Below are 13,694 nucleotides of genomic sequence, written 5' to 3'. Positions count from 1 at the left end.
ACCATTTTGGTAGCCCTCCTTTGCACAGATTCAAGTTTGTTAATATCCTTCTGAAGATATGGCCTCCAGAACTGCACACAATACTCAAGATGAGGCCTAACTAATGATCTATAAAGTGGCATAAGAACCTTACTATTTCTGCTGCAAATACCTCTACCAATACATCCAAGCATTCTGCTAGCCTTACTCGCTGCCTTACTACATTGTTTACTAAGTTTTAAATCATCTGAAATAATAATTCCCAAGTCCTGTTCCTCGTCTGTAACAGTCAGTAAAGTGTCATTGAGTCTGTAATTAACATTTGGATTTTTCTTCCCTAAATGCATTATTTTACACTTTGCTGTGTTAAACTTTAGATCCCAGTCGTTTGTCCAATCCTCCAATTGTTGTATATCACTTCTCATTTTGTCTACCCCCCCTGGAACATCCACTCTGTTGCAAATTTTTGTATCATCTGCAAAGAGACATACTTTCCCCTGTAGCCCTTTGCTGATATCGCAGATAAATATGTTAAACAAAACAGGCCCCAGAACTGACCCCTGAGGAACACCACTAGTAACAGCCCCCTCTGCTGAATGAACTCCATTTACTAAGACACTTTGTTTTCTGTCCTTAAGCCAGCATTCCACCCAGTTCACAATTTTTGAATCTAGACCAAGGAGATATAGTTTGTGAATAAGTTTATTGTGTGGGACGGTGTCAAATGCTTTGCTGAAATCTAGATATGCTACATCAACTGCTCCTCCCTTGTCTAATACTTTTGTTACATAATCAAAGAAGTCAATTAGATTAGTCTGACATGATCTCCCTGAAGTAAAACCATGCTGATTTTGGTCCTCTAAATTGTTTGTCTTTATGTAAGTCATAATTCTTTCCTTTAAGAGGCTTTCCATTAATTTCCCTACTACTGAAGTTAAACTAACTGGCCTGTAGTTGCCAGATTCTTCTCTACTGCCCTTTTTATGAAGAGGTATTACATTTGCTATTCTCCAATCATCTGGGACAGCTCCTGTTAATAGTGACTGATTAAACAGATCAGTTAATGGGACAGTTAGCACTGAACGAAGTTCTTTTAAAACCCTTGGATGAATATTATCAGGACCCACTGCCTTTGTAACATTTATTTTTGATAATGCTAACAAAACCTCATCCTCTGTAAAAAGATTACTGTTAAGCTTGTTTCTATTTTGCATAGCATCCCTTAATGTAGACATTGTATCTTCACAATCTTTAGTGAAAACAGAACAGAAGTAATCATTGAGACAGTCTGCAATCTGCTTATCTCCTTCTATTATTCTACCATCAACTGATTTCAATTTTACTATTCCTACCTTATTTTTTCTTCTTTCACTGATATATCTAAAGAATGTTTTGTCCCCATGTTTTACTGACTGTGCTATCTTCTCTTCTGCATGAGCTTTAACCTTCCTAATTAACTGCTTAGTCTTTTTTTGTTGGAGTCTCCATATTTTCATATCATCATCTGCTTGTGTGTGTCTGTAATTTTTATAAGCTATCTTTTTTGTCTTTACAGCATGTGCTACTTCTTTGGAAAACCAAATTGGTTTCCGCTTTCTTTTACTTTTACAGACATGTCTAATACAGTGTGCGGTTGCATCTAAAATGGCACCTTTCACAAATTCCCACTGTTCTTGAACCCCTGTAATAAGATTTTTCCCCTTTAAATAGTTTTTTAGGTATTCTCCCATTAATGAAAAATCTGCCGTCCTAAAGTCTAAAACTTTTGTTTTAGTCTGGGTGTACAGTTCCTGAACATGAATACTAAACCAAACAGATTGATGATCACTGGATCCTAAGTTCTCACCTACAGACACATCTGAAACTGTATCACTGTTTGTAAGTATTAGATCTAATATAGCTTCCTTACGAGTTGGTTCCTTGACTAATTGTTCAAGTGATTCCCCTAGCAGAGATTCAAGAATATACCTGCTTCTAGCCGATCTAGCAGAAGGAATCTTCCAGTCTATATCTGGCAAATTAAAGTCCCCCAGTACTATAACCTTACCCTTCATGGTCATTTTGGTTATTTCATCTAATAACAGATTGTCCAGTTTTTCATCCTGCAATGGAGGCCTATATACAACCCCTATTCTAAAAACATTTTTATCTCCAATTTCCAAAGTCACCCAAATACTTTCCACCTCATCATTTGTTCCTACAATTTCAGTAACCTTTATATTTTCATTTACATACAAAGCAACTCCTCCACCTTTCTTTCCTACTCTGTTCTTTTTAAATAACCTGTATCCAGGTATGACTATGTCCCAGTCATGCAAATCATTGTACCATGTTTCTGTTATAGCTACTAAATCCAAGTTGTCCCTAGTCATTATTGAAATGAGTTCAGGTAATTTATTTTCTAAGCTGCGAGCATTTGTGCTCATGGCACGAAGAATTTTTCTACTAGAATTTCTAGAATTGTTACTTGGACTAACAGTTTTGGCATGCTGTGGGGGGCAGGTGGATATATTAATGCTACCCCCCTTTATTAGTTTAAATGATTTCTAATAAAGTATTTGAACTCCTCTCCCAGATACTCTGTTCCTTTAGCATCCAAATGCAAGCCATCTCTCCTAAATAACCTAGTATCTTTCCAAACAGAGCTATAATGGCCAATAAAACCAAATCCTCGTTCCCTGCACCACTTATCTAACCAAGAATTAAATGTTGTTATCCGCTCCATCTTTCCTGCTTCCTGGTCATACACAGGTAAAATAGCAGAAAATGATAGAGTTGATGCCACAGTCTCTAAATGATTACCTAGGTCACAAAACTCTTTCTGAACAGCAGCAACATGATTACTAGCCCAATTTTCCATGAGGTGCCATGTTGAACTTCAAGTGAACAGTATGAGAGAGTGTGAGAGCGATAACACCAAATTTAACACATCTGCTCCCCAATTTACACCTGAGACCTTGTAACACTAACAAGTTACATAACACAGGGGAGGGAAAATGGCTAATTGGGCCCAATTTAAACATTTCCACTTAGGGGTGTACTCACTTTTGTTGCCAACGGTTTAGACATTAATGGCTGTGTGATGGGTTATTTTGAGGGGACAGCAAATTTACACTGTTATACAGGCTGTACACTCACTACTTTACATTGTAGCAAAGTGTCATTTCTTCAGTGTTTTCACATGAAAAGATATAATAAAATATTTACAAAAATGTGAGGGGTGTATTCACTTTTGTGAGATACTGTATATGCCATTATATACAATTCCCTGAGCTCTGTCAAACCAACTTTAACAAAGTAGGGTTTTTCAATGCATTATCAATTAAATAGCACAAATATTTAGCCTCTTGTGGGCCAATAGTGCATTTACTAGGATTAGCCACTAAACTAGCATTTCATATTGAATTCAGGACAGCTTGTACTTTTGGAAGGTTAGAGTCACAATCCTCACTGTTTATCACAATGTTATCTAAGTATAAAGTTGCATAGCATGCATGTGGCTTTAATATTCTGTCCATTATTATTTTGAATGTTACAGGTTCCCCATATAAGCCAAAAAATAAAACTGTGCATTGAAATAGACAAAGTGTAGAAAATGCAGTCTTCTCTTTTGCCTGCTCTGTGAGTAACACCTGCCAATAGCCATTAGTTAGGTATATTATGGTAGTATACTGGGCTTTCCCAAGTCTCTCCACTAACTCATCAATTCTCGGCATAGTAGCCTAAAGTAGATTTATGTGTAGAGGAGTTCTGATTTTGCTTTTCCTTGCCTCAAAGTTTGAAAAAAAAATTTGTTCATGATAATCATTAGAAAATATTATTGTGCCATTGGTATTTCATACAAGCACAATAGGTCTGCTCCAGTCACTTAGGGATTATACCCAAATATACCATCTTCTTGACATCTGTTCTAATAGCCTCCTTATGGGCTTGAGGTACTCTGGACTCTAGGGCTTAAAGAGATACCAAACCTAATTTTTTTTCTTTTGTGATTCAGATAGACCATGCGATTTTAAGCAACTTTCTAATTTACTCCTATTAGTAATTTTTCTTCATTCTCTTGCTATCTTTATTTGAAAAAGCAGAAATGTAAGGTTAGGACCCGACCCATTTTTGGTTCAGTACCCTGGATAGCACTTTCTAGATTGGTGGCTACATTTAGCCAAGTTGGTTAAAATTGCATGCTCTATCTTGAATCATAATAGATAAAAAATGGGTTTAGTATCTCTTTAAGGTTAACCTTTTTCCAAAGTTCTGTTATAATGCTTTAGAATACTACAGGGAGTGCAGAATTATTAGGCAAGTTGTATTTTTGAGGATTAATTTTATTATTGAACAACAACCATGTTCTAAATGAACCCAAAAAACTCATTAATATCAAAGCTGAATATTTTTGGAAGTAGTTTTTAGTTTGTTTTTAGTTTTAGCTATTTTAGGGGGATATCTGTGTGTGCAGGTGACTATTACTGTGCATAATTATTAGGCAACTTAACAAAAAACAAATATGTACCCATTTCAATTATTTATTTTTACCAGTGAAACCAATATAACATCTCAACATACACAAATATACATTTCTGACATTCAAAAACAAAACAAAAACAAATCAGTGACCAATATAGCCACCTTTCTTTGCAAGGACACTCAAAAGCCTGCCATCCATGGATTCTGTCAGTGTTTTGATCTGTTCACCATCAACATTGCGTGCAGCAGCAACCACAGCCTCCCAGACACTGTTCAGAGAGGTGTACTGTTTTCCCTCCTTGTAAATCTCACATTTGATGATGGACCACAGGTTCTCAATGGGGTTCAGATCAGGTGAACAAGGAGGCCATGTCATTAGATTTTCTTCTTTTATACCCTTTCTTGCCAGCCACGCTGTGGAGTACTTGGACGCGTGTGATGGAGCATTGTCCTGCATGAAAATCATGTTTTTCTTGAAGGATGCAGACTTCTTCCTGTACCACTGCTTGAAGAAGGTGTCTTCCAGAAACTGGCAGTAGGACTGGGAGTTGAGCTTGACTCCATCCTCAACCCGAAAAGGCCCCACAAGCTCATCTTTGATGATACCAGCCCAAACCAGTACTCCACCTCCACCTTGCTGGCGTCTGAGTCGGACTGGAGCTCTCTGCCCTTTACCAATCCAGCCACGGGCCCATCCATCTGGCCCATCAAGACTCACTCTCATTTCATCAGTCCATAAAACCTTAGAAAAATCAGTCTTGAGATATTTCTTGGCCCAGTCTTGACGTTTCAGCTTGTGTGTCTTGTTCAGTGGTGGTCGTCTTTCAGCCTTTCTTACCTTGGCCATGTCTCTGAGTATTGCACACCTTGTGCTTTTGGGCACTCCAGTGATGTTGCAGCTCTGAAATATGGCCAAACTGGTGGCAAGTGGCATCTTGGCAGCTGCACGCTTGACTTTTCTCAGTTCATGGGCAGTTATTTTGCGCCTTGGTTTTTCCACACGCTTCTTGCGACCCTGTTGACTATTTTGAATGAAACGCTTGATTGTTCGATGATCACGCTTCAGAAGCTTTGCAATTTTAAGAGTGCTGCATCCCTCTGCAAGATATCTCACTATTTTTGACTTTTCTGAGCCTGTCAAGTCCTTCTTTTGACCCATTTTGCCAAAGGAAAGGAAGTTGCCTAATAATTATGCACACCTGATATAGGGTGTTGATGTCATTAGACCACACCCCTTCTCATTACAGAGATGCACATCACCTAATATGCTTAATTGGTAGTAGGCTTTCGAGCCTATACAGCTTGGAGTAAGACAACATGCATAAAGAGGATGATGTGGTCAAAATACTAATTTGCCTAATAATTCTGCACTCCCTGTAGACTACCTGTGTGGAAATTAATTATCTCTTTATTATGAGAAGTCATTTTACTTCTTGTCTGATGTACGGACTAGGTTTCTGAAATATTAACTTCAGGATCACTGTTATCTTCAATAGTGTAAGTGACTCGTCCCTTCTGTAGTGAACTAGACATCCCTTTCTTTCTGAGGCTTCAATAAATGTACACAACATAAATGTTTATTATTTCTTCTACATGGCTGCCATACTTTAGAATTGACTTCATTTTAATTACTTCATAGGGTCCAGTTGGCAAGAATATGTTTTCCACAGTGGGAACCAAAACTAAAACTCTGTCCTGTCTGAAACACACGCACCCTACCATTCTTATTGGAGCTTTTCTTTTGATCTTGTTTGGGCCTTTTTCATATGTTTCTTATAGGATTAATGGTTACCATATGCACATGCATCTGACTAATAAGTTCAATTACACTATGATTTGAAGTAGCCTGTTCTCATGTCTCCTTAGCTATGTCCAATAAACCCCTGGGATATCTGCCATAAAATAACCCAAATCATATCTTTGTCAATCACTTTCTCTCTCTCTCTCTCTCTCTCTCTCTCTCTCTCTCTCTCTCTCTCTCTCTCTCTGTAAATATATATTTTTTGAATAAAAACTTTTAACTTTGTAGTACTGAGTCATCATTCATCATGTCAAATTTAATAAGCTTTCCTACCTAATAAAAAGAGGAATGAAAGATGCAAGGTTGGAAGGTACATGATATATAATCCCATTTTTCTATGTATATTGCCAAATAAAAATTTGATCATATTTGATAATGCTATCAATTTACTTTTGATTTTAATAGAGTCTGAAAAGGGTATTATTAAGGTCATAATCTAATAATCATTAAATAAACATCATTACTCTTATTTATATAAAGGGGATTATTTTTTTTTTTTTTAAATCCTCAACATATCATTGAATTATCTTACATGGTTGCTTATTTGGTTCTGTATGGTTGCTATCAGTGATCTGGGGTTGAGTAGGGCTGACTATTGAGAGCTAAGGGGTATTTTGTTGGTCGGTAACTTAATAGGTTAGGGCCAGGTTAGTTTAGTTTGGAGAACTATAAATATTTGAAGCTTGGGAGCCAATCATGATTAATGTTAATTGAGGTACTGTTGTGTAAAAACTGCTGTTGTTACCTTTTAGCATAGTGGTTTTATTTCAGCAATATATTTCCCCTTAGAAAATTATAACACAGTATTTTACCCCCAAAATATAGTGGGGCCATCTCTTCTTACTCAAATGCAAATTATACTTAAAAAATAGGCCCTGGTTTTAATAATCTTTGCTAAGCAAGCTTCTATTGTAATGGCTACAAATAAAGGGTCTTCTAATCTGGTTATGGCAGATAGGGGCCATAAAAAGCCTAATGTCTGAGGCATTTGTAATACCTATGGCAAACACCTGGAAACTGGACATACATAGGAGAATGTATTTATAATCCAGAATTCCCCAAAGTGACCTAGTGACCTAGTGGATTTCTATAGCTTTAATCCCTCCACTTTAAAGAATCACGTTATATGAGTGGTACTATGCATACACAGTGTATTCTGCCTTTAGGGGATATGGCTGTGTCTGCATTCATAAATGAGCAAACAGTAAATATACCTTTTTCCAAAAATGTGGCCTTGTGATTCTTTCATGTGCCTTGTATGCTGTTTGCATCAAAGTGCTAGCTGTGTCCTTATCCTAATCACAGACTTTTATTTGTGCCCCAACTTATTTATCTTTGGCACAATTGTATCTCCTCACTTATCTCTCTGTGATCTCCTAGTTTAATTTTTCTTTGTCATACCATCCACGACCAGTTTCCTGGTGAAGAGTTATTATGTTTTGTACCCTGCCTTTGCTGTGGGATCCATTTCCTGCTCATCAAAATTATCATTGATGCATATGAAGATTGTGATGCCATTAAGTCCCTTTACAAAAACAGCAAAATACCTGTGTGGCTCACGCCTATACATTATTCAATTTAGGAAAGAGTGGGGCAGATAAAAATGGCTATACTGAATAATATTTTATAGAAGACAAACTAAAAGAACCATAGAAGCTTTAACAAACACCACTGTAGAAGAATTGAAAAAAATGTGGGATTCATTAATAGTCACCACCTATTACAATTTACTATTTAGTACTTTTACATTTTATTTGCCTAATCCACCATTGTAACCAGAATGGACTAGGCTTGCCTGTCACTTACCTGTGATGGAACATTTTTTGGTGGTTCAATACGAATTGAGGGATCCCACTCTCCTGGAGGAAGCACTGTGACCTGATCAAGGAATTCATCAATTCCCGAAACTAAATCATTTCGATCCTTAGCTTTGTAAGCAACATCATGGAACACCTGTTTAGCCATAAAAGTAATCTATTAGCAATAATTTGAAAAGGCTATGCTGGGACTGCAAGTAGTTAAATCCATATTTCAGATTTTCCAAACAATATATTGTAGCTTTCTAAATCTTTGAAACAGAAAATAACTATTATCAGTGGCAGAGATTAAGGGGTATATTTATTATGGTGCGAGTGGACATGATCCGATATAGCGAATCATGTCTGCCGCACATTGATAAATTCCGACAGCATACGCTCTCTGCATTTATCATTGCACCAACATTTCTTGTGAACTGCTGGTGCAATAACGCCTCTGCAGATTTGCGGCCAATCGGCCGCTAGCAGGGGGTGTCAATCAACCCGATCGTATTCAATCAGGTTGATTTCTGTACGCTGCCTCAGAGCAGGCGGACAGGTTATAGAGCAGAGGTCTTTAGACCGCTGATTCATAACTTCTGTTTCTGGCGAGCCTGAAGGCTCGCCGGAAACACGGGGCATACTGAGCTTGATAAATATGCCCCTAAACCTGTTTGTGTTTTAATGTATTGTTGACAATACAATACATTACGTAATAAAATTAGATGTGAATACTTTATTCATTTTGATTTAATGGATAGATAACTATCTATTTTTAAATCATATGACATTATAAAGAAACAGAAATGTAGGGCCCAATGATAAAAGCATTGTGGTAAAGGCTTTTTTAAAAAAAGGGATCCAATCAGTGTTTGAAGGCAGTCTCGCCAAGAGGAGTTTTACTGTACATCTCTGTGGGTGGCAATGCTTTTCTGATTAAAAGCAGCATCTCGATCTATATTGAAGGTGTAATGTAAATGATCCCAATTGACAGCGTTTTTTAAATATTCTATTTTTATTGCCGATATAAGTTCTCACTGTCCTGAATGTGGTTTACTTATAATATTGCAACCCTACTGTAACAAACATGTTATTAATATAGAACATGTTTGTTAATGTTTCACAAGGTAAAAAAAAACACTTTGCTAAACCTAGAAAGCCTTGGTTACTGTCTTCTACAAAATATTACTTTCCCAAATACTATATTCCTAAAATAAGAAAAAAAAAACAAGCCAAACGCAAAAAAACATGATTTTTAAAATCACTGCAAGACTTTAAATACATATTATAGCATTATACAATATAATACATATAAATAAAACATTATATACACATATAGGTTTAATAGTACGTTTTTTTTTGTATGCTTATTAACAAGGTAGATAGCAGACATAATGAATATATTCCTATGGAACGCCAATGGGAGTTTCATGGGCGTTCCTTGGGAATAACCCGTATTTTAATGGGGAAACATCGCCATGAACACAGGCGTTTTTTATTGTTTAAAAAGATAAATAATCCCTTTATTACCCATTCCCCAGTTTTGCATAACCCACACGGTTATATTAATACACGTTTAACTCTGTAATTACCTTGTATCTAAGACTCTGCAGACTGCCCCCTTATTTCAGTTCTTTTGACAGACTTGCATTTTATCCAAACAGTGCTGACTCCTAGGTAACTCCATATTTGTGAGCACAATGATATCTATATGGCACACATGAATTAACAACCTCTAGCTGTGAAAAACTGTCAAAATGCACTGAGATAAGAGGCAGCCTTCAAAGGCTTAGAAATTAGCATATGAACCTCCTAGTTTAACTTTCAACAAAGAATACCAAGAGAACAAAGCACATTTGATGATAATAGTAAACTGGAAAGTTGTTTAAAATTGCATGCCCTGTCTGAATCATGAAAGTTTAATTTTGACTAGTATGTCCCTTTAAAGCTGGCTGGTCCGCTGCTCTTTTCTAAATATATGTCATCAGCCTCTAGCAATCCCATTTCTGAACACTTTTAGCACTTTTTTTTTGTATATTTTTCAAATGTTATTTTAAACACTTTAAATACAATAAACAATCGCAGATGGCAACCCATAAATGACTTTTGACTTAGTAAGCTAAAGTGCATGTCATTATGCCAGAACATCAATACAGAATTAATCTTATCATAAAATATATCATCTGTTTGAGGAGCTCTGTTTAAGGGATTGCTGTGTGAATATGGCTCTGCAGTGCATTAACTAGATTTCTTTTTGAACATATTTACAACTAGATGTTTAGTTGTTATAAAAACAAACAAAAAAGCAAAAAAAACATATTCTTGTGATTTTTTGGCCAGGAGCACTCAGCAGTATTTATGTTAGCGACAGATAACACTCTTGATTCTGTTTTCCTGCTTTTGTTTTGTTTGATTTATGAGTCAATTGGATTTGTATGCATTTATATATTGTATATTTACATCTATAACCAGAAAAATGCATTATGTCTCAACAAGGAAAATGTTTTTTGTTTTTTTTTCCATATTGACCTACTTTTCTGGCAAAATATTGTTTAGCTCAGACATAAATGAGAAATTCCTATGGTAGTTTTCCAACAGAGCAAAGCTAAATACTGTTTTGTGAGCTAAGAAGCTTTACAAGCTTGCATGACATGCTGTGAAATATTTTTTAAAGCCTGGTTTCACATAATCAGATGGTTGAAAATATTTCAAAATGTGTCAAAATTACCATAAACATCAAAATAAAACAACAATCACATATTTAATTTAATATCTATTAAAATGATAGTAAATCCTAGAGTTTGTGAAATGCTGGGATTTACCACTGGAACAAATAAAGGGGACTTTCAGTCATGAAGTATAAAATACTTCATGCTGAAAGCTACTTTATTTGTTCGCAGTGTTCGCTGCACTGAGCTGCTCAGGCAGCCCCCGGCAGAAAGCTATTTGGCCAATAGCCATGCGGAAAATCCAGCTTGGCGCCAACTTTCGCCAGATTTCACACATGGTTAATGGCTGAGAGGTGACGCTTCCACTTAGCGTGAAAGTCTGCCATGGGCTGCCTTAGCTGCTCAGTGCAGTGAATGCTGCAAACAAATAAAGGAACTCTCAGCATGAAGTATTTTATACTTCATGACTGAAAGTCCCCTTTATTTGTTCCAATCGTAAATCCTAGCGTTTCACAAACTGCTTCATTCATTACTTGTGGGAATTAAGAACCTGGCCACCAGGAGGAGGCAAAGACACCCCAGCCAAAAGCCTTAAATACCTCTCCACTCCCCTCATCCCCCAGTCATTCTGCCAAGGGAACAAGGAACAGTAGGAGAAATATCAGGGTATAAATGGTGCCAGAAGAAAAAATTACATTTAGGTCCGCCCACCAGAGAAACGGGCAGGAGCAGTGGACTCTCCTCCCACAGATGGAAATTAAATTATCAGGTAAGCATAATTTAAGTTTTCCATCTTATTGGGAGGAGAGTACACTGCTTCATTCATTAATTGTGGGAACAAATGCCCAAGCTCTAGAGGACACTGAATTAAAAAAAACGGGAGGGCAAAAGGAGGCAGACCCTAAACTGAGGGCACCACAGCCTGCAGAACCTTTCTCCCAAAAGCAGCTTCCGCCGAAGCAAAACCATCAAATTTGTAAAATTTTGCAAAAGTATGTAAAGAAGACCAAGTAGCCGCCTTACAAATCTGCTCTATACAGTAGAAGCCTCATTCTTAAAAGCCCAATAAGAGGCCACAGCCCTAGTTGAGTGAGCCATAATTATGAAGCAACCTTTCCTTTGACGAAGAAGGGTTAGGACACAAAGAAGGAACTACTATTTCCTGATTGATGTTACGATTCGACACAGGATTGGGAAGAAACCCCAATCCAGTGTGAAAAACCGCCTTTTCAGCGTGAAAGACCAGTTAAGGAGGCTCACATTGCAAGACTGCTAACTCAGAGACTCTGCGAGCCGAAACAATCGCCAGTAGAAATAGAACCTTCCAGGAAAGAATTTTAATGTCAAGCGTATAATAAGGCTCAAACGGAGTCCTCTGCAAGACCTTAAGAACAAAGTTTAAGCTCCAAGGAGGAGCAGAAGTTCTAAAGACAGGTCTGATACTAGACAGAGCCTGAACAAAGGACTGAATATCAGGAAGCTCCGCTAGCTTCTTGTGCAACAGTACAGATAAAGCCTAAATCTGTCCCTTTAAGGAACTGGCGGCAAGACCCTTATCCAGACCATCCTGGAGAAAGGCCAAAATCCTGGATACCCTAACCTTGTGCCAGGGATATCCACGTTCCTCACACCAGGACAAGTAGGTCCTCCACACCTTATGATAGATGTGCCAAGTGACCGACTTCCTGGCCTGAATGAGAGTATCAATCACTCTCTCCGAAAATCCTCTCTTGGCTAAGACTAGGCGTTCAATCTCCATGCAGTCAGCCTCAGAGAATCGAGGTTGGTGTAGAAAAGGACCCTGAACCAGGAGTCCTCCATGGCCACGACGGAGCAATCAGAATAGCCGAAGCTCGCTCCTGCTTGAAAAAGAGGCAACGGTGGAAAAATGTAAAGTAGGTTGAACTCCCAGGGCACCGCTAAGGCATCTATCATCTCTGCCTGGGGATCCCTGGACCGTGACACATATCTGGGTAGCTTGAAGTTGAGTCTGGACGCCATGAGGTCTATCTCCGGCGTCCCCCATCTGTTGCAGATCTCTACGAACACCTTGAGATGGAGAGACCATTCCCCTGGATGAAATGATTGTCTGCTTAGAAAATCCGCTTCCCAGTTGTCCATACCCGGAATGTGGATCGCAGAGAGCGAACAATTGTGGATCTCTGCTAAAGCCATTTTAATGGGGACCGGGAAAGTCTTGAGGCAACCACCCTGTCCTTGTAAACCTTATCTAGCTTAGGGATCAAAGATTCCTCCGGCAGTTTCGGTTCAGGAACCTCTAACGTAGCAAGCACCTCTTTCAGCAGAAAGGGCAAATGCTCCATCTTAAATTTAAAGTCTGGCTCCTTCACAGACGGAGGTCTAGAAGTCGCCAATTCTGATCCAGAAAGAAGGTCCCCTGAAGAGTCAGAGTCGTCCTCATCAGCTGATAATCTGTCAGAGACATCCAGCGGAGTAGATGACCCCTGGGATGGATAGCTATGTTTCACCTTTTGCTTGCGCTTAGCAGGGCATGGTAAGGCATTGAAGGCCGCAGAAACCACTGTTACTGTAACTGATCAGCGAAATTTGGCGGCCAAAGTGCTCTTTTGTGGGAGGATTAGTAGTTCCCTGGGGAGCTGCATGTGCAATCGGAGATGAATGTAGGGAACGCACCTCGCGGGATGGAGAACACTTTAGAGGTGGATGGCTCAGTTGTACTAAGTATCTTATTCTTTTTAGATATTGCAATTTTGTCAAAGCATGTGGAACAGAGTTAAGCAGGCGGATCAACCGGAACCTCCTCACAATAGACACAGATATTAGGTTTAATTAAAGAGGGAGTACCCTCTAACATATCAGAGTCCTCCATAGCTTGCACCTTTATTGCGGACTAGATAGAAATTAAATGGCACGTTTATACACCAATGGCCAGGACACTCACCACCTCCTATGACCCGGACCACAGAGAAACTGCTTCGTCTCCTACAACCGCTGGTCAGGAAA

The 13,694-nt window shown here is 38.3% G+C and overlaps 1 protein-coding gene across 1 annotated transcript in view; it reads right to left on the bottom strand.

Annotated features, from left to right (window-relative positions):
• Positions 1-13,694, bottom strand: part of SLC4A10 (solute carrier family 4 member 10) — a 432,482-nt gene that overhangs the window by 138,503 nt on the left and 280,285 nt on the right. Inside the window, exon 10 of the mRNA XM_053698366.1 lies at positions 8,051-8,197. Coding sequence (XP_053554341.1) covers positions 8,051-8,197 — 147 coding nt within the window. The remainder of the gene's footprint in view (positions 1-8,050; positions 8,198-13,694) is intronic.

Source organism: Bombina bombina, chromosome 1 (assembly GCF_027579735.1).
Source record: "Bombina bombina isolate aBomBom1 chromosome 1, aBomBom1.pri, whole genome shotgun sequence".
In the NCBI taxonomy this organism is placed as follows: Eukaryota; Metazoa; Chordata; class Amphibia; order Anura; family Bombinatoridae; genus Bombina; species Bombina bombina.
The sequence above is the reverse complement of the archived record's forward strand: the minus strand, read 5'-3'. Positions and strand labels throughout refer to the sequence as shown.